The sequence below is a fragment of the Chelonoidis abingdonii genome, chromosome 9, assembly GCF_003597395.2.
Source record: "Chelonoidis abingdonii isolate Lonesome George chromosome 9, CheloAbing_2.0, whole genome shotgun sequence".
NCBI lineage: Eukaryota > Metazoa > Chordata > Testudines > Testudinidae > Chelonoidis > Chelonoidis abingdonii.
In genome coordinates this window covers 47358027-47376978 of record NC_133777.1, presented here as the reverse complement: position 1 = coordinate 47376978, position 18952 = coordinate 47358027, and the positions used below count along the sequence as shown (strand labels likewise).

Sequence of the window (18952 nt, the reverse complement as noted above, 5' to 3'; positions counted from 1 at the left end):
TCTTTCTTTAATTAAAAGCTTTCTTTTTAAGAACCTGATTGATTTTTCCTTGCTTTAGAATCCAAGGGATTGAGTCTAAACTCACCAGGGATTGGTGGGGGGAAAAGGAGGGGGATGGTTAAATTCTCCTTGTTTTAAGACCCAAGGGGTTTGGGTCTTGGGTTCCCCAAGGAAGGTTTTGGGGGAACAGAAGTGTACCAGACATTACAGTCTGGCTGGTGGCAGCGTACCAAATTTAAGCTAGTAATTAAGCTTAAAAGTGATCATGCAGGTCCCCACTTCTTGAACCCTAAAGTTCAAAATGGGGAAAACACCTTGACAACACGGTTAGAGACTTCTTGGGTCTACTAGGGGAGAGAAATTACAATGGAAAGTAATTCAAGCAAAGACTGTGTGCTGACACCCTTGCTAATACTGAGGTTTTGTACCAATTCCAGCCATCAGTGGCCTGTCATCAGCGTAACTGCACGAACACAAACCTGTAGAATAGACAGGCAAAACACTGACTGGTGCAAATTGCAACTTTCTTTTGCTACTCTATGGGTTTGAACCTTGCTGGCATCAACCGGTGGGATCAGAGCAAACTTCAATATGGACAAGACCTAAAAATCACAACTGTTTCTGGAGATGGAGGTGACTGACGGATGTAAGATATCAATGGTGAGGGATATACAGGAAGGATGGTCCAATGGCTAGGGTGTTCACTTGGGTGAGCTGGCTTAAAATCTCTGCTCTGCCACAGACTTCCTGTGTGACCTTGGGTAAGTCACGGATCCTCTCTGTGCCTCAGTTCCCCACTGGTACATTATAGATAATAGCACTGTCCTACCTCACAGGGATGTGTGAGGATAAATACATAAAAGATTGTGAGGTGCTCAGATACCATGGAAATGGGGGATCTTAGGTAAACAGATAAAGGAAAAGACAAAAAAAGGGAAGGCATGTTGATCCAGACAGCTTTTTCCATTTTGCCAAAGTCTATTGTGTGGTTTGCTCTCATTTGGGTGTTTCCATTTATAGTAATCATGGACATGTGAGAAATTTGATGTGACGTGCTATAAGAACCCTGGCAGAACAGTTATGGCCCAGTGTGTTTTTACTGATTTAAATGTGTTTATCCAGCCACAAATGTATATTGGTATTCAGTTCCAAAAAACCTCTTTCAGAGATGCACATTATTTACTTGAGAGATCAGGAGGTGTGAAAGCCAACTGCTACTCAGCAACCACAAAGACTATTTTTAAATGTGTCTTATTTCCCAGACAGATTCCTATGCACTGTGTCAATGTACACCATAGAGCTTGGTATCAAACTATACAGCAGAGTTATTAAAATATTAACAAAAATGTGCTTATTCAAACATGATTCTATACAGGTGCTACAGCTCATCTGTTTTTACGAATAACTCGATTACACATTCGTAAAACAGGCCAAAGAAACAATTTTCCTTCTCTATCCATATATGGTCCTCATTACTATATAGTATCTGAGTACCTCCATTTTTTAATGTATCTATCCCTTCACAACTCCTCAGTGAGACAGGGGAAGTGCTATTCTCCTCTATTATCCCCACTGGGGCACAGAGAGACTAGATCAAGGTCAAACGGAAAATCTGTGGCAGAGCAGAGAATTGAATGTGTGTCACAAGTCCCAGAATAGCATGCTAATCACTGGCCCATCCTTCCTCTCTCTATGCACTTATCATGGATTACTAGCTGGCAATATTTACTTTACAAATCTTAGGTTGATTTGAGTTATTGAAGCTAAGCTAAGCCTCTAACCCCAAATTCCAACTCCCGATTCTGCTTTGGATTCCTAGCAGCTCACAGTGTCTGCATGGATTTTGAAAATTGGCAAGAAAAGAAATATTTTCTTCAAGGCTGGTCTGAGACCCAATTTCAACACATTTCTGCAAACTTTGGCAATGGAGGGTTACAGCACAAACTGTACTTGTTCACCTCAGCCCAGCACACTGAAGTTCACAGGGTGAGAAGACTGTCTCACCATCAGTATAACATTTCCATGATCATCATGGGAGAAAGCACACAGGAAAGTAGCCAGAGGCCATGCTAAAGACTGACCTTCATCCCCACACACCAGCCTCTTCACCACACAAGGGATCTCTGTGTAGCCAAAGTCCTTTAGTTGCTCCACCTGCTGAGCTGTAATAGGATGCTCCCACATGGCTGTGTTCATAGCAGGGCAGAACAGCAGGGGTTTAGTCATATCCCACGCGCGTATGACACAGGTCTGTAAGAAAGACAACAAGAGATCCAACCCTAGCGTGTTTGCTGCCTTTCCTATTTGCATCTCCTATCAAACTGCTGCAGAAGCCCTTTGCCAAGCCAAAGACCATTAGGGCTGGGGTACCCAAACTTTGCCCAGCCACGCTGGAAACTTGTCAGCAGTTTCCTGGCTGCAACGAATTAGCACTAAATGGCATAAGATTGCAGCAAGGAAAAGGTGGCAAGTCCCAGAACAACATGCTTCATCTTTTCTTGAGTCAAGTGAACAGCCCACTCAGATCCAGCAACAATCTCCTTGGGCTGCACTTCCACAGTAAAGCTAAGGATGGCCACAAACCATACTGTAGAACTCTCTAGACTGTATATGAGGGAAGCCAAGTGTACAGTCATTTTGCCTAAGTGCTGTGTCGATTGGATATATCCCTTTTGCAATCAAAAGAAACATCCCATCTTCCATGGATCTAACTAGCATCAAGTAGAAGAAACATGTCTGGTCTATTTCAAAATATGCAAAACACCTCAGCTTCACAGCCATCAAACAACTCCTACATATTACATCGGAATCTACACTGACAGAGTTTGCAGATCGTTAATAGAGAGTGCAGTCAGTTCTCTGTCTGGCTTCTTGAACAAGCAAGATATTATCTCGTCAGATAGGGTTTGCTACAGCATCCTAAAGACAAAGGGACAAGACGAAGTTACTCACCTTGTGCAGTAACAATGGTTCTTCCAGATGTGTCCCAAGGTTGCTCCACTATAGGTGTATCTGCGCCCCTGCTCTTCTAATCAGAGATTTTAGTTAGCAGTGTCCATTCAACCCACACATGAGTTCTCCCTGCCTTCTCTACCGCAAAACCCCTTATGGAGAACACTAGAGGGAAGGAGGGTGGGTTGTGGACCACCAATAGGGGGACACATCTCAAAGAACCACTGTTACCGCACAAAGTGAGTAACTACCTCTTTTTCTTCAAGTAGTGCCCCTTGGGTGCTGCAGCTGACTTTACAGCAGTATCCCCCATGGAGGGCCAAGGCTTCGGAGTGGCACCTGTTACTACAGAGAGTACTGTGGAGTAGAAGATGGCATCAGAGGTCGAATCTCCAGTGATAGTATAATATTCTGCGAAACTGTAGGTAGAGACCCAAGTCGCTGCTCTGCAGATCTCCAAGATAGGGACATCCTTAAGGAATACAACTAAGGTAGAAATTGACCTCGCAGAATGCGTATGGATTAAGGATGCAGGCAACAGGGTGCACCCTTGATAACAGTAATTAATGCAACTCTTGACCCATTTGGATAGTCTTTGAGTCAAAACTAATAATGCAGATAAGGAAGGGACAACTGCTCGCTTCGTTCAAGGCCAAAGACGGTTGACAAGGAACTGAAGGGGGTTCCCCACGCAGTTTTAGACAGGCTTGAGGCAGACCATGAGGGAGGGAGAATACATGTATGGGCTGAATAGACACTGCAACCTAAAATCGCCGATTTGAGGCACAGGGGCGCAGACACACCTACAGTGGAGCACTCGTAGGAACACTACTCGAAGAACAACTTGCATTTGTCCTTGGAATAGTATCTCAGCTGTAGTCATCTTGTGTTCAGTAAACCTTTTACCTGTTGTTTTGTACTTTATAATGTGAACTTTCTCCAGTACAGGCAAAATTTAATTCTGTTAGGTCTAGGGTGACCAGATGAGAGGGAGAAAATATCGGGACACATGGGGGGTGGGAGGGGAGAGTTCACCGGCGGAGCAGCAAGAGAGAAAAAAAAAAAAAAGCCAAGTGCTGCCAGCGGAGTAGAAAGAAAAAAAAGGTGGGGGAGGGCGGCGAGTGCTGCTGGCGGAGTGAAATATTGGGAAAAATTGCATCCCGACCAAAGATTGGTTGGGGACGCGGGACAAACACCTAAATATCAGGATGGTCCCGATTTTATCAGGACATCTGGTCACCCTAGTTAGGTCTTATCCCCTCCAAGCTTCCAAATGAAACCCTAAATGGCCTGTTTCATACATCTATGTTATTTTATTTCCCTCCCAAAACAGGCTAGCAGTCACAGATTTGTAATCTTGTGTGTCACTGACCGATGGGATCTGTCTCCTGGGCCGTATAATGCTCCTCCTGCTAAGCCAACACCACCAGAGACATTCTAGACACTCACGTAGGTGAAGCCTGTAAGTCCAGCTGTATTTTAGTCATTTATAGGCACTGTGGTTTTCCTTAGCACTGGGGTTCAGCCATTCAGAGTTTCTTGACCTGAATGCCAACTGTCCAGACAAATTTCCTTTTGAGATTTTGTGTGCCTACTTCCCTAGCTCCACCCACCCTCCACTCATTTTTGAGAGGCACTGAACTGGTTATACCAGCGCTGCATGTGCAGATTTGCATTCTCGCATGTGCAGATTTGCATTCTCTTTGAAGATTCCTTAGGTGTCTAAAATTCTATGACCTTCCCTATCTAATGAGCATCTATCTCTGGTCCCAAAGTGTTTGGGTGTACAGGGGGCTCTTGGGTAGTCTGTCTTACCCAAATGCAGGAGCTGCCTCCCTTCTTCCACCCACCCCAAGCTACCTGAGGTACCAGAAAACAGCATTGCCCCAAAAAAGACCTATGGCTGAAACTGGAAGATAAATGTGTGAGTGTGGGTGGGTGGATGTCCATGTTATGCTTTTAGATGAGGGAGTGAGGACTAGCAGGAAGAAAACAAACATATCTGATCTCACAGGTGTCTTTCCAGACTACATCTAAAACACAGAAAGGAAGAGGAACTGAAGAGTGAGAAAGTGTGTCTGTGAGATAGAGAGAGACAGAGAGACGGAGAAGCTATAAGCTGCAGGAGAGGAAGAAGAATTATGCATCAGGAAAAGGAGGAGGAGGAAATATAGGGAAAGGGATGGCGAGTGAATACCATGAGAGAAGAGCCAGGGAGATGAAGAAGGATGTGAAGAGGAAGAGAGAGGTATAAGGAGGGAGCCAGGGGAAAGAGTGGCATTATTTATTATTAGTAGTAGTAGAAGTAGTATTTTAATGCCTAGAAGCCCTATGTGATGTTGTGCAATCTATATGGTTTTACAAAAATTTAATAAGTGAATATAATATAACTGAGATATGCTTCATGCAAAAGGTCTCTTATCAGGTATCATTACAAAGCTTATAATCTACTGAGTGTGATCATCCTATTTGTATAAATGTACCACTCTTGTATCTGAAAATAGAAATATGAAACATAACTCTGACAGCCTATTGTAATTATGTAAAGTGTGGGCCATTAATTGTGGTTTGGAATCTTGATGACTCCCATTAACTAGGACCATTGACTGCAGATGGCTGTGTTTTACCTGTAAGTCTTCTGTACACGTGTGTGCTGGCAAGTGGGCAATGACGTCTTGCAGTGATGTGATCATGTCACTTGAACTGGAATCTATTTTTAACCTGGTGTCTTTCCATTGAGAAGGAGGGGTTGGGAACTCAGAGAGGGACAAAAGGATTCCCACCATATGCAAAAGATATATAAATGAGTGGAAGAGAACGAGAGAGAGAAGCCATCATGAAGAATCCCCTAGCTACCATCTGAGCTAGAACAAGAGCTGTACCAGGGGAAAGAATTGTGCCCAGGCCTGGAAGGTGTGCAGTCTGAGGAAAAAACTCACGGAGCATCTCTAAGGGTGAGATTATCTGTATTCAGTTTGATTAGACACAGATTTGCGCATTTTATTTTATTTTATTTTGCTTGGTGACTGACTTTGTTCTGTCTGTTAATACTTAGAACCACTTAAATCCTACTTTCTGTATTTAATAAAATCACTTTTTTCTTATTAATTAACTCAGAGTATGTATTAATACCTGGGGGAGCAAACAACCATGCATCTCTATCAGTGTTACAAATGGCGAACAATTTATGAGTTTACCCTGCATAAGCTTTATACAGGGTAAAACGGATTTATTTGGGTTTAGACCCCATTGGTAGTTGGGCATCTGAGTGCTAAAGACAAGCACACTTCTGTGAGCTGTTTTCAGGTAAACCTGCAGCTTTGGGGCAAGTAATTCAGACCCTGGGTCTTTGCTGGAGCAGACAGAAGCTTCTGGCTCAGAAAGACAGGGTGCTGGAGGCCTGAGCTGGCAGGGAAAACAGGAGCAGAGGTAGTCTTAGCATATTGGGTGGCAGTTCCCAAGAGGGGTTCTGTGATCTAACCTGTGACACCCTAGTCATGGATCGAGGCTCCATTTCACTAGGCGCTAGACAAACACAGAACAACATGGTCCCTGCCCCAAAGAGCTTGCACGAAAGGAAAACAGAATAGAGTTACAGTGAAAGCAATAGAGGGATAAGGAAAAAGAGCATGAAAGAAGTCCTCAGCCAGTATTCAGAGCAACTAGTGGCCCAGATGCAGACAATAACTCACCAGTAAGTTGTCACAGATGCCATTTGCTATTTTTGCCAGTGTATTTGCATCAAGAGGAGCCACTAGCATCAGGTCGGCCCAGCGCCTCAAGTCGATGTGGAGGACTGGATCCGTACGCCCTTTCCACAGCTGCAGACAACAGAAGAGGCTGGATCACTGAACTCTCCTGAGACACTTACCCGTTCACAGAGCGCTTGGCACTGTACTAACCCCACATGCATAAATGCCATGTCAAATCAGGGGGAAAGAGTAACATCCACACGGAGCAAGGCCCAATCACAATGGGGCTCTGAGACAGCAGTGCTGCTGCTGCTGCTTCATATTTAACCCTTCTCTTGCTTCACTCTTCCTATAGTTACTATTTATATTGTGGTAGCACCTAGAAACTCCAGTCAAAGATCAGAGCCCCATTGTACTAGTCACTGTACAGACAAACATTAAGGAAACAGATTGTGCTTCAGAGAGCACTCAGTCTACATGTCAGACATCAACATCACTCTGCATGCCAGTACAGGCTTCCCCATCTCATTCAACACAGGGCATCTGTGAATCTCAGGAACAGTCAGAAAAACTTCCTGAAAATTTTACCCTGGTGACTATGCTGCATTGAACAACCCTGGCCAAAGTCCAATAGAATAGACTAGATGAGGCCAGCTAGGCCTTTCTCGCTCCAACCTTTGTAACTCTGATCATTTTGGTTTACCCAGAAGGCTGCTCTGGAAATTCTCTGTGTGACAGACATGGTGATTTCCTGCAATATCCTGGGCAAACCTTGCTGAATTAAGTTAAACCTTATTGAATTAAGGTTAAGTATCTTTGGAGCCCACTGTATTAAAAAGGCAAAATGTGGGATTCACTACGGTGAAGACTTGTAAACCTTGGGAAGTGTTGTGAACTTCAAAGGACTATTTTAAACAAAGTTAAGTGGCGTTCCTAGGAAGTATCTGGGCGAAAGTGTATAGGTTACAGTTCAGTGCAACTGCTCCTGTATTCCTCCTTTATGATCGAGCAAAGGAAATCCACTGTCAGGCTTCCAGATCTCCAGCCACCACCTCTCTTGGATGGAGAGACACATCTCTCTCCCTCCTGACTGGGGTTTTTCCAGACTGCACAGCTCTCTGCCTACACTGTGAGTTCCCTCGCAAGTCAGACTGCCTAAGCTAGCCTGCTTTGCTTTTGCCTCAGAGGCAATAAACAGTGTAATTGCCGATAGGTATAAATTACAAAACAACTTGTCCTCAGCAAGCACATTTATTCTTAAGGTGAAAGCACTACAGAGAAAACGTATTTAAAAAGTAAAAGAAAACTACACATATGCAGCATACTAATCAGCTTACCGGAGATCACCTCAATTCCAGCAAGGGCTCTGACACGTGGCTGGTCCTTCAAACTCCACCATGGGGGTCTTCTGTGGTCACAAGTTCATATCAACTGTTAGCTCAGAAGAAGCACACCCTGAATCTTATTGACACCACTTTACACAGTTTGGGTCTTTGATCTGCAGAGACCGTAAATACCTAAGTACCCAGACAGTGGTCCCCTCTTTGGGATGAAGCTTCAAAAGGTTGGCTCTCTGTACAGCTGTAAGTGGTCATTTGCATTTACCAATCTGCAAGTATTTTCTAGAACCCCACTTATATTTGTTTGTCTGGCACATTGCTTAAAATATTTCTCTGAAGCTCATAACACTTCCCAAGGTTTACACTGGCCATGTCTCCCCCAGAAGAACTTACATACAATCCCACAATAACACATAAACTTCACATTTTAAATACAATAGACTGTAAACATACTTAAAAGGTTTAACTTAGTCCAATCAGGTTTGTCCTGGATATTGCAGGAAATTGCTATATCTGTCACATTCTGACCTCGATGGAGTATCTGAGCTGGTAAAATGTCAAGAGAAGCAGCAAATGAGATGAGGTATCTTACCTCCAGAGGCCAGGCACGACCACAGGCCAGTGAGAGGTGTGCATCAGGGCCACAAACTGCTCACTCTATGAGTCACACACAACCACAACAGAGAGGCAGCATCCGGAATAACTAGTGCTCCCCACCCTTCCCAAAGTAGGGCTCTTCACTCTCTTTTTAGTTTTTAAGTACATTAAAGAGTCTCGCCTTCTTTTTAAAAGAACTTTTTGTATTTAACTCTTCTGGAGCCAGATATAATGCAAGCAGAAGCTATACAAGCTCCTCTCACATAGCTCTGTCAATGCACCTCAATCCTGACCTGCAACATCCCTTGCCCACCTCTGCCAATGTATCTTAATCCTGATCTGCAGCATTCCCTGGTATTTCAGTACTGCAAGCCCATACAGCACAGCAGGGCCAGTGCAAGGATACTTTGCCACCTAGGCGAAACTTCCACCTTGCGCCCCACCCTCCCAATAAATCACATACATTATACATGTATACATTTAAATCAAACCCGGGCTCCCAGCTGCAGAGGTGGCTGGGAGCCCCCGGGACTCATGGGCAAATTAAAGAGCCTGGGGCAGTGACCACTGCAGAGCTCCAGGCCCTTTAAATCCCCATCACAGCTCCAGCTGGGATTTAAAGGGTTCGGGGGCTGGGGCCGGGATTTGAAGGGCTCGGAGCTCCAGCGGCTGGAGGGAGCTCTAAACCCTTTAAATCCCGGCCCCAGCCTGGCCGCCGGACCTGTGGGCAGGATTTAAAGGGCTCTGGGCTCCCCGTAGCAGTGGGGAGCCCAGAGCCCTTTCAATCCCGGCCACGGAAGTCGGTGCAGTCCGGCATGGTGTACTAGCTCTTGCCAGTACTCTGTACCGGACCTTATCACCTTACTTTCATCTCTGGTGGAGGCTCAGCCGAAACTCTGCTGTCACGCCTGTCGCCGGGCTTGTGCCACGGGAGCACTAAGAGGAGCTCTGCCCAGCCACCAGGACTCCCACCAGCAATGACAATAATTGCATGGAGCGGCCGCTGCGCTGGGAGAAGGAGTCTGAGTCGCACGTGTCAGCACACTGCTGGCAGCCCAGCCCAGGAACAGTGTAAAAAAAAAAAAAAAAAAAAATTTAGGAGCACTGCTTTTTGGCACCCCAGGCAACCGCCCAGTTTGCCTTTATGGTAGCACCGGCCCTGCCGCACACCCAATGCACCTCAATTCTGACCAGCAGCCCCTCTGCTATTCCAGACCTGGGCACCAACAGAGCTCTGCCAATGCACCACAGTGATCTCTGAAATGACTGGAAAGCTTTCTGTTCATTCCTAGTAACATGCCTTTCTATGAAGGAAAGCAACATATGCTTATGGGTGCAAAAACAGAGGACTGCTCACATGGTGATGAGCAGGTCTTCTTGTACTCACTCACGGTATGTCTACACTATAAAATTAGGTTGAATTTATAGAAGTCGATTTTTTAGGAAGCAGTTTTATACAGTCGATTGTGTGTGTCCCCACTAAGTGCATTAAGTCGGCAGAGTGCGTCCACAGTACCGAGGCTAGCGTCGACTTTCGGAGCGTTGCACTGTGGGTAGCTATCCCACAGTTTCCGCAGTCTCCGCCACCCATTGGAATTCTGGGTTGAGCTCCCACTGTCTGATGGGGCAAAAACATTGTCACGGGTGGTTTTGGGTACATATCGTCAGTCACCCCTCTCTCCGTGAGAGCAACGGCAGACAATCGTTTCGCGCCTTCTTTTCTGCACAGACGCCACACCATGGCAAGCGTGCAGCCCGCTCAGCTCAGCCGCCACTGTTGTGTCCTGGGTGCTGCTGACAACAGACGGTGCAGTAGGGCTGCAAACCATCATCACACATCCGCTGCCACTCTGCTCTCCTGCAGACGCCATACCATGGAAAGCATGGAGCCCGCTCAGATCACAGTGGCAGTTATAAGCACTGTAAACACTTCATGCATTATCCTGCAGTATGTGCAGAACCAGAATCTGCAAAAGCAGGTGAGGAGGCGACAGCAACATGGTGATGAGAGTGATGAGGACATGGACACAGACTTCTCTCAAAGCAGAGGCCCTGGCAATTTGGACATCATGGGGTCAATGGGGCAGGCTCATGCTGTGGAATGCTGATTCAGGGCCTGGGAAACGAGCACAGACTGGTGGGACCGCATAGTGTTGCAAGTCGGGTGATTCTCAGTGGCTGTGAAACTTTCATACACATAAGGGCACTTTCATGGAACTTTGCAACTTGCTTTCCCCTGCCCTGAAACGCCATAATACCAAGATGAGAGCAGCCCTCACAGTTCACAAGCAAGTGGTGATAGCCCTGTGGAAGCTTGCAACGCCAGACAGCTACCGGTCAGCCTTCACAGCAGGACCAAGTACCATCCCTGACAGATTTTTGCCCCAGATCCCCAAATGGCCCCCTCAAGGATTGAACTCACAACCCTGGGTTTAGCAGGCCAATGCTCAAACCACTGAGCTATCCCTCACTGAAGGGAAACTGCTGTTGTGTGTTCACACTGTCAGCTGCCTGTGCAATAGCGTGTTCACACTTGTGGCACTTGCAGCAGTATTCACAGCAGTGCAGTCCGGGCAGCTATCCCACAGATCATCTCTTCCTCTTCTGCCGCTAAGAGTTGTGGGAAGGCAGCAGGGGTACTGGGGCACCCCGGGTCCTCTTCCAACGCCCCAGGATGCATTGCTTTGCATCCCAGCAATCCCCGTGCTTCCGTCTAGATTTGGCGCCATCTTTCAACGCTCTGTCTCTTCAGTCTGCAGGAACGGATCCCACACTGTTGACCAATATTCTGCTTGCTCTCACTAACACATCACGAGTGGCAGTGGAGTTATTTCTTAAACTACAAAGGCAAGATGACATTGATCTTGCCATACGTAGTAGCTACAACACGAAATTGCTTGTTTCCTGAGCCCAAAAGGAGTGTTCCACTGAGGTCAGCACCTCCATGAATGCCACAAGCACTGACTGGTGGGATCACGTCGTGATGCACAGCTGGGATGACGAGAAGCGGCTGCAGAACTTTCGGATGAGGAAAGCCACATTCATGGGACTGCGTGATGAGCTTGCCCCAGCCCTGCAGCGCAAGGACACAAGAATGAGAGCTGCCCTGTCGTTGGAGAAGCACATGGCAATTGCACTGTGGAAGCTAGCCACTCCAGAGTGCTACTGATTGGTCGCTAACCAGTTTGGACTGGGAAAGTCGACTGTTGGACTCGTGTTAATGCAAGTGTGCAGAGCTATTAATCACATCCTGCTCTGAAAGACCATGACTCTGGGCAACATGAGTGACAATGTGGACGGCTTTGCCCAGATGGGCTTACCTAACTGCGGAGGTGTGATAGATGGCACGCATATTTCAATCCTGGTACCAAACCACCTAGCTACCGAGTACATTAACACATACATAAATACAGAGGGAGTATTTCTCAATGCTTCTCCAGGCACTTGTGGATCATGGTTGGCATTTCACGGACATTAACGCAGGCTGGTCTAGAAAGGTGCATGACATATGCATGTTTCGGAACACTGGCCTGTTGAGGAAGCTGCAAGCAGGGACTTTCTTCCCGGACCAGAAGATCACCACAGGGGAAGTCGAAATCCTGGGAGACTCTGCCTAACCCTTAATGCCGTGGCTTATGAAGCCAGACACAGGGCACCTTGACAGCAACAAGGAGCGGTTAAACAACAGGATGAGCAAGTGCAGAATGACGGTTGAGTGTGCTTTTGGCTATCTAAGGGCCTGCTGGCGCTGCTTATATGGGAGGCTCGACCTGGCTGATGACAATATTCCTATGTTCATAGCCGTGTGCTGTACACTCCATATTTGTGAAGGGAAGGGTGAAAGCTTCACTCAGGGTTGGACTGCTGAGGCTCAGCACCTGGAGGCTGAATTTGAACAGCGAGAGATCAGGGCTATTAGAGGGGCGCAGGTGGGGCTATAAGAATCAGGGATGCCTTGAGGCAGAAATTTGAAGCTGAAATCCACTAATATTTGTTGCTATGCTCAGGAGTGCAGTACTTGTAATGCTAGGAGGTGATTGTGATTGGTGCAGATGATGCACTATGAAGGTTTACGAAAACTGCCTGTTGCTTTGCAGGCCTCTGTTTGCTTTCACAATTAATGGAATAAAGATTGCTTTCGAACCAATTTTTTTTTTTTTTTTTTTTAAATAAAAGAACAACAATTGGAGGAGGGAGACTAACAAAAGACACATCAAGACTGTGGAGGATGGGGAAAGGGAGAGTCCCAGGAGGAGGTGGGGTCCCGGGATGGTTAAAGATTTGTGTATGCCCAGGTATCATATGCAATCTTGTCCTTTGGAGTACAGTGCAGTGGGTACTGTACTTCAGCAGGGCTAAACTGCAGAAGGACGGGTGTTGAGTGCAGTGGGTACTGGGAGACCACAGGGCTCGACTGTGACAGGGCAGGAGTGGAATGCAGCGAGTACAGACTGGAGCCAGGAGGTTGAAAAGAGTGTGTTGGCGGTGTCTGCGGTGGGGGTGCATGGGTAAGAGTTTTACGACAGCAGCTGCAGGGGAGGGTAGGCGCGGAGCTACTCGGTTTGTAATGCTAGTAGCGCCTGAAGTGTGTGCACTTGGTGCTCCATAACTTTTAAGAGCAGCTCCGTGGCTTCGTTCTGGTGCATCACATTCTCCTTTCAGTCCCTCTTCTTGCTGTCCCACCACTCGTTCAGTTCTTGTTTTTCGGCCGCAGAGTGCATAGTGACATCATGCAAAAAGTCCTCATTAGTCCTTTATGGCCGCTTTCTAATTCTGCACAGCCGTTCAGCCGGTGACGATAAAGAGGGAGGCTGGTCTCCCGAGGTCATCTCTGTGAAGCCAAAATGCAACACTTTAAAGAAGCAGTATTGTTTGCAACACACAGAACACTGATTCAGTGATTTAAAACACAGTCACTAACTGGCTGACCCCAGGCAAACACACATGAGCCACAAGACCTCCAAAATGGTGAGTAGCTGCAGAGGTAGGGGAAATCAGTGTTCTAAGACCGTACTGTACACTGGGCATGTGGCTCTTGGAGAGAGCCAGCATGAGGGGGAACCGGGGGGGGGCCCTTATAATCATTCCTGTCCCCCCCCATTTTCCACAAGCTGTGTTCATTATGGAAGATATTTTGCTGCTGAGGGTGAGCAGGGAATCAAGGAACGGTCTTCTCCAAGACTGCGGCTTCCACCCTGGCCCTTACGCGGCTCTCTGGTGTGCAGCAATGGTCCTGCCCCAGTGACGGCAGAGTGGCGTGGAAAATTTACCCTTAATAAGGCAAGAAACAATGCAGCTCTGCCAAAGAATCTACGGCAGAGGATTGCCCCGTATCTCCATGACAGTTTTGTGGAGATCTCTGAGGCAGACTCCTGTGAAGTGCGGTAGTCAATCAACACCCTATTCCGCCACTCAGACTAGGCATGTGGTGGTACGCGCAACACACAGACACAAGCCTGCTTTCAGCAACCCTCCAGCCCACAACAACTCGCTCCGGCGATTCCCAAAATCAAAGCCACTTACCAGGGGCCTCCTCTCCTGTTTGTACTCCACCAAGCTCCAACAGCTGTGACTGGCTTGCCTCCTCTGGGGTAGAGAAGAGCTCCTGGCTGCATGCATCTCGGATCTCCGAGTCGTAGTCCACCTCTGGGTTCCCCCGCTCCACTCCACATCCTCATCCAAGATTTCCCCCTCCTGGCTTGTTCCACTCTCGACTGCCATGCAAGCCATTGAAGTACCCATAATGGCCTTCACAGTGGAGGTGGGATTGCCACCAAGTACTGCATCCAGCTCTTTGTAGAACCATCAGCTCATGGGCACAGCACCGGAGCAGCAGTCTGCCTCCCGCGCCTTGTGGCAGGCATTCCGCAGCTCCTTCATTTTGACCCTGCAGTGCAGTGTGCCCAAGTCATGGCCCCTTTCTATCGTGCATCGTGAAATCTGTTGTGACAAAGTTCCTCCTCTATCTTGGTGGGTCTTGCGCTTATTGGCAGATCTGTTTGCCTCAGAGATTCACCATGTGGGTCAGGGAACAGCCCAGAGACCTTCCCCTCTAGTAGAACCCACAGTGCAGGTCTATTCCTCCTGTGTCTGATCAGGAGTTGGGAGGTTTGGGGGGAACCCGGGCCCACCCTCTACTCCAGGTTCCAGCCCAGGGCCCTGTGGACTGCAGCTGTCTATAGTGCCTCCTGGAACAGCTGCACGACAGCTACAACTCCCTGGGCTACTTCCCCATGGCCTCCTCCCAACATGTTCTTTATCCTCACCACAGGACCTTTCTCCTGGTGTCTGATAATGCTTGTACTCTTCAATCCTCCAGCAATACACCTTCCCACTCTCAGCTCCTAGTGCCTCTTGATCCCAGCTCCTCACATGCACGCTACAAGCTGAAGTGAGGTCCTTTTTAAACTCAGGCGCACTGATTAGCCAGCCTATACTAACTGATTCTAGCAGTTTCTTCTTAAGTGGCTCCAGGTGTCCTAATTAGCCTGCCTGCCTTAACTGGTTCCTGCTTGTTCTGGAACTGTCCTTGTTACCTTACCCAGGGAAAAGGGATCTACTTAATCTGGGACTAATATATCTGCCTTGTAACACTCTCCTGTATCCATCTGGCCTGACCCTGTCACATTGTCCATAAGTATCATAATTCCTACAACTGGAGCGCAGCTGGGACTGGACAGCCTCCTCTCCCCAAATGCTGAAGAGGTCCAGCAGCTCAGCACTGCTCCAAGCAGGGGATCACCTGGTGCGTGGAGCAGGCATGGTCACCTGGAAAGATGCGCTAAGACCACTGCACACATCACAGAGCAAACAGGAAGGGGACTATCAAAATTCCCAAGGAGTTCAAGGGGTGGGGCAAGGCAGTAGAGCTCAAACTGATGGCCAGAGAGGTGAGAACAAGCATTGTGGGACACCCCCCAAAGGCCAATCGCAGCGCTGCAATCGACCAGAGTGTCTACACTGGCACCATGGTGCTGTAGCCCCAGCGCAGAAAGCTGTATGCCTCTCGTTGGGGTAGGTTTTTTAAAGCGCTGCAACTGCGCAGTTTCTGCTCACTAAGTGGCTTGGCAGCATGTACACTTCAGGAGTTACACCACAGAAAGCTGCTTTACTGCGCAGAAACTTGCCAGTGTAGACACGGCCTTTGTTTAACATCTCCTCTAAAGTGCTGTACCTTTGATAAAGCATCCCTCTCCCACAGTGCTGCACTAACTCACCACAGTTATTCTACACCGCAGCTGGGTGCAAGCTTCTTAGCATGGGTAGACAATAGACTCACACTAGCGAAACTTGAGCTAGCATGCTAAGAAGAGCTGCGTGGATCTTGCGGCTCTGGCAGAGACTCAGGCTAGACACTCCAGCTCAAACCCATCCAACCCCTAGACTTGAGCTTGGGTGGCTAGCCCAAGACTCTGCAGGAGCTGCAACATCCACACACTACTAATAGCGTGCTACCTTGAGTCCCATTAGCATGAGTCTGTTTATCCGGGCTGGAAAGCTCACTCCCAGCTGCAGTGTAGACACCTCAGAAGAGTCCAGGTCCTGAAATGGGACTTCCATCCACATTATCTGACTTGACCCTTCCCTAAATCCTTCATTATATGACTTAACCCTTCTCTAGCAGCTTCTATCTGAAGATGTCTCAGAGCACCTTGAAAACGTTAATGAACTAAGGACGTGTCTGTACTGGAAAGTTTTGCACCGCTGTCACAACAAACACCCAATGCAGACACGGTGCACTGGTGTCAAAAGTGACACGCACCAGTTCAGTTTATGCTAGTGCAAGCCATATTTTAGATTGGTGCAAGACACCTACATCACTAAGGTTTGCACCAGTCCAACTACATTGGTATAGCTACACCAGTACAAACAACCTCAGTGTAGACAATTGCATGTGGGTTATAGGAAAGCATTTTACAGAAGGAGAAGCTGAGGCACTGTAATGAGGTGGAGTGGCCTCTCACGGACCCAGAGGGGGAGGAGCCCCTCACTGAGCCCTGGTGGGCGGAACCAGGGCATGCTCACCCCTCCCGCCAGAAGTCAGTGGGAGGGACAGGAAGTATAAAAGGTGGGTCTGGGCACTCAGTTGGGCTGTAGCCACCAGAGGAGCCAGATGCCTCTTGCTTGCTCCCAAGCTGGGAGACTTTTGCAGGCCCCTGGGGAGCTGAGAACTGCCCAGAGCTGCATGCTGACCAGACCACACCACAGAGGATTTGTCAGGACTATTGCAGGCCTGCTACCCTGATGATATGACAATCCTCTACAGACTCAAGTACACCCCGAGGAGGAGTTAGGAAGTGGCCCAGGGACAGCTAACCCTAGTACGGTTCATTGTTTCATGTTGCAGTCAGGATCCCCGCTGACCCAGCGGCAGATCCCTCTGCCACTGTTAGGGCCCTGGGCCGGGATGCAGGGGAGTGGGTGGGCCTGTGTTCCCCCTGCCATCCCAGCCCCTGGGGTGGCAGTCTCCTCCTCTCTAGGCTAAGAGGCCAGTGCTTGTCAGGCATCTGCGAGAGCTAGGATGCCCGAACCCCTGAACACAAGCCTAAGCTATAGACTCTCATTGCCCTGCCCCGAGTGAGCCAAACCTGAGCCATTCTTTTTGGGTGACAGATCTGAGGAACTATCTCAAATTGAGGTATCATTAGAGGAGGTTTTAGAACAAATTGATAAACTAAACAGTAATAAGTCTCCAGGACTGGACGGTATTCACCCAAGAGCTCTGAAGGAACTCAAATGTGAAATTGCAGGACTATTAACTGTCATCTGTAACCTATCATTTAAATCAGCTTCTGTACCAAATGACTGGAGGATAGCTAATGTGATGCCAATTTTTAAAAAAGTGCTCCAGAGATGACCCTGGCAACTACAGGCCAGTAAGCCTCACTTCAGTACCAGGCAAATTGGTTGAAACTATTATAAAGAACAAAATTGTCAGACACATAGATGAACATAATTTGTTGGGAAATAGTTAACGTAGTTTTTGTAAAGGAAATCATGCCTCACCAATCTATTAGAATTCTTTGAGAGGGTCAAAAAATATGCGGACAAAGGAGATCCAGTGAATATAGTGTATTTAGAATTTCAGAAAGCCTTTGACAAGGTGCCTCACTAAAGGCTTTTAAGCAAAATAAGCAGTCATGGGATAAGAGGGAAGGTTCTCTCACAGATTGGTAACTGGTTAAAAGATAGGAAACAAAGAGTAGGAATAAATGGTCAGTTTTCAGAATGGAGAGAGGTAAATAGTGGTGTCCCCCAGGGTCTGTATTGGGCCCAATCCTATTTAACATTCATAAACGATCTGGAAAAAGGGGCAAACAGTGAGGTGGCAAAATTGGCAAAAGATACAAAACTATCAACATAGTTAAGCCCCAGGCAGACAGCGAAGAGCTACAAAAAGATCTCACAAAACTGGATGACTGGGCAACAAAATGGCAGATGAAATTTAATGTTGATAAAAGCAAAGTAATGCACATTGGAAAACATAATCCCAACTATTCATATACACCTCTACCTCAATATAATGCTGTCCTTGGGAGCCAAAAAATCTTACCGTCTTATAGGTGAAACCATGTTATATTGAACTTGCTTTGATCCACCGGAGTGCACACACCCACGCCCCCGAGCAGCGCTTTACCGCGTTATATCCAAATTCATGTTATATCAGGTGGCGTTATATCAAGGTAGCGGTGTACAATGATGGGGTCTAAATTAGCTGTTACCACTCAAGAAAGAGACCTTGGAGTCATTGTGGATAGTTCTCTGAAATCATCCACTCAGTGGCAGTCAAAAAAGTGAACAGAATGTTGGGAATCATGAAGAAAGGGATAGATAATAAAACAGAAAATATCATATTGCCTCTATATAAATCCACAAATATTGCATGCAGATGTGGTCGCCCCATCTTGAAAAAGATATATTGGAATTGGAAAAGGTTCACAAAAGGGCAACAAAAATTATTAGGGGTATAGAACAGCTTCCATATGAAGAAAGATTAATGAGACTGGCACTTTTCAGCTTGGAAAAGAGGTGACTAAGAGGCAATATGATAGAGGTCTATAAAATCATGAGTGGTACAGAGAAAGTAAATAAGGAAGTGAACATAAGAACGGCCATACCAGGTCAGATCAAAGGTCCATCTAGCCCAGTATCTGTCTACTGACTGGCCAATACCAGGTGCCCCAGAGGAAGTGAAACTAACAGGCAAAGATCAAGTGATCTCTCTCCTGCCACCCATCTCCATCCTCTGATGAACAGAGGCTAGGGACACCATTCTTTACCGTTCCTGGCTAAAAGCCATTTATGGACTTAACCACCATGAGTTTATCCAGTTCCCTTTTAAACACTGTTATAGTCCCACCCAAATGCAGG

At 47.1% G+C, this 18952-nt stretch overlaps 1 protein-coding gene across 9 annotated transcripts in view; it reads right to left on the bottom strand.

The window, feature by feature from the left end:
- PPCDC (phosphopantothenoylcysteine decarboxylase) overlaps nt 1-18952 on the bottom strand; it is a 76128-nt gene that overhangs the window by 19617 nt on the left and 37559 nt on the right. For 6 of the 9 annotated variants that reach the window (XM_075069512.1, XM_075069514.1, XM_075069516.1 and 3 more), the window contains 2 exons: nt 6645-6773; nt 2082-2250 (listed from right to left, as the gene is read on the bottom strand). In XM_075069512.1, coding sequence (XP_074925613.1) covers nt 2082-2250; nt 6645-6773 — 298 coding nt within the window. Of the gene's footprint in view, nt 1-2081; nt 2251-6644; nt 6774-9446; nt 9577-18952 lie in introns of those variants that run through there. The other 3 variants (XM_075069518.1, XM_075069515.1, XM_075069517.1) reach the window with 3 other exon arrangements.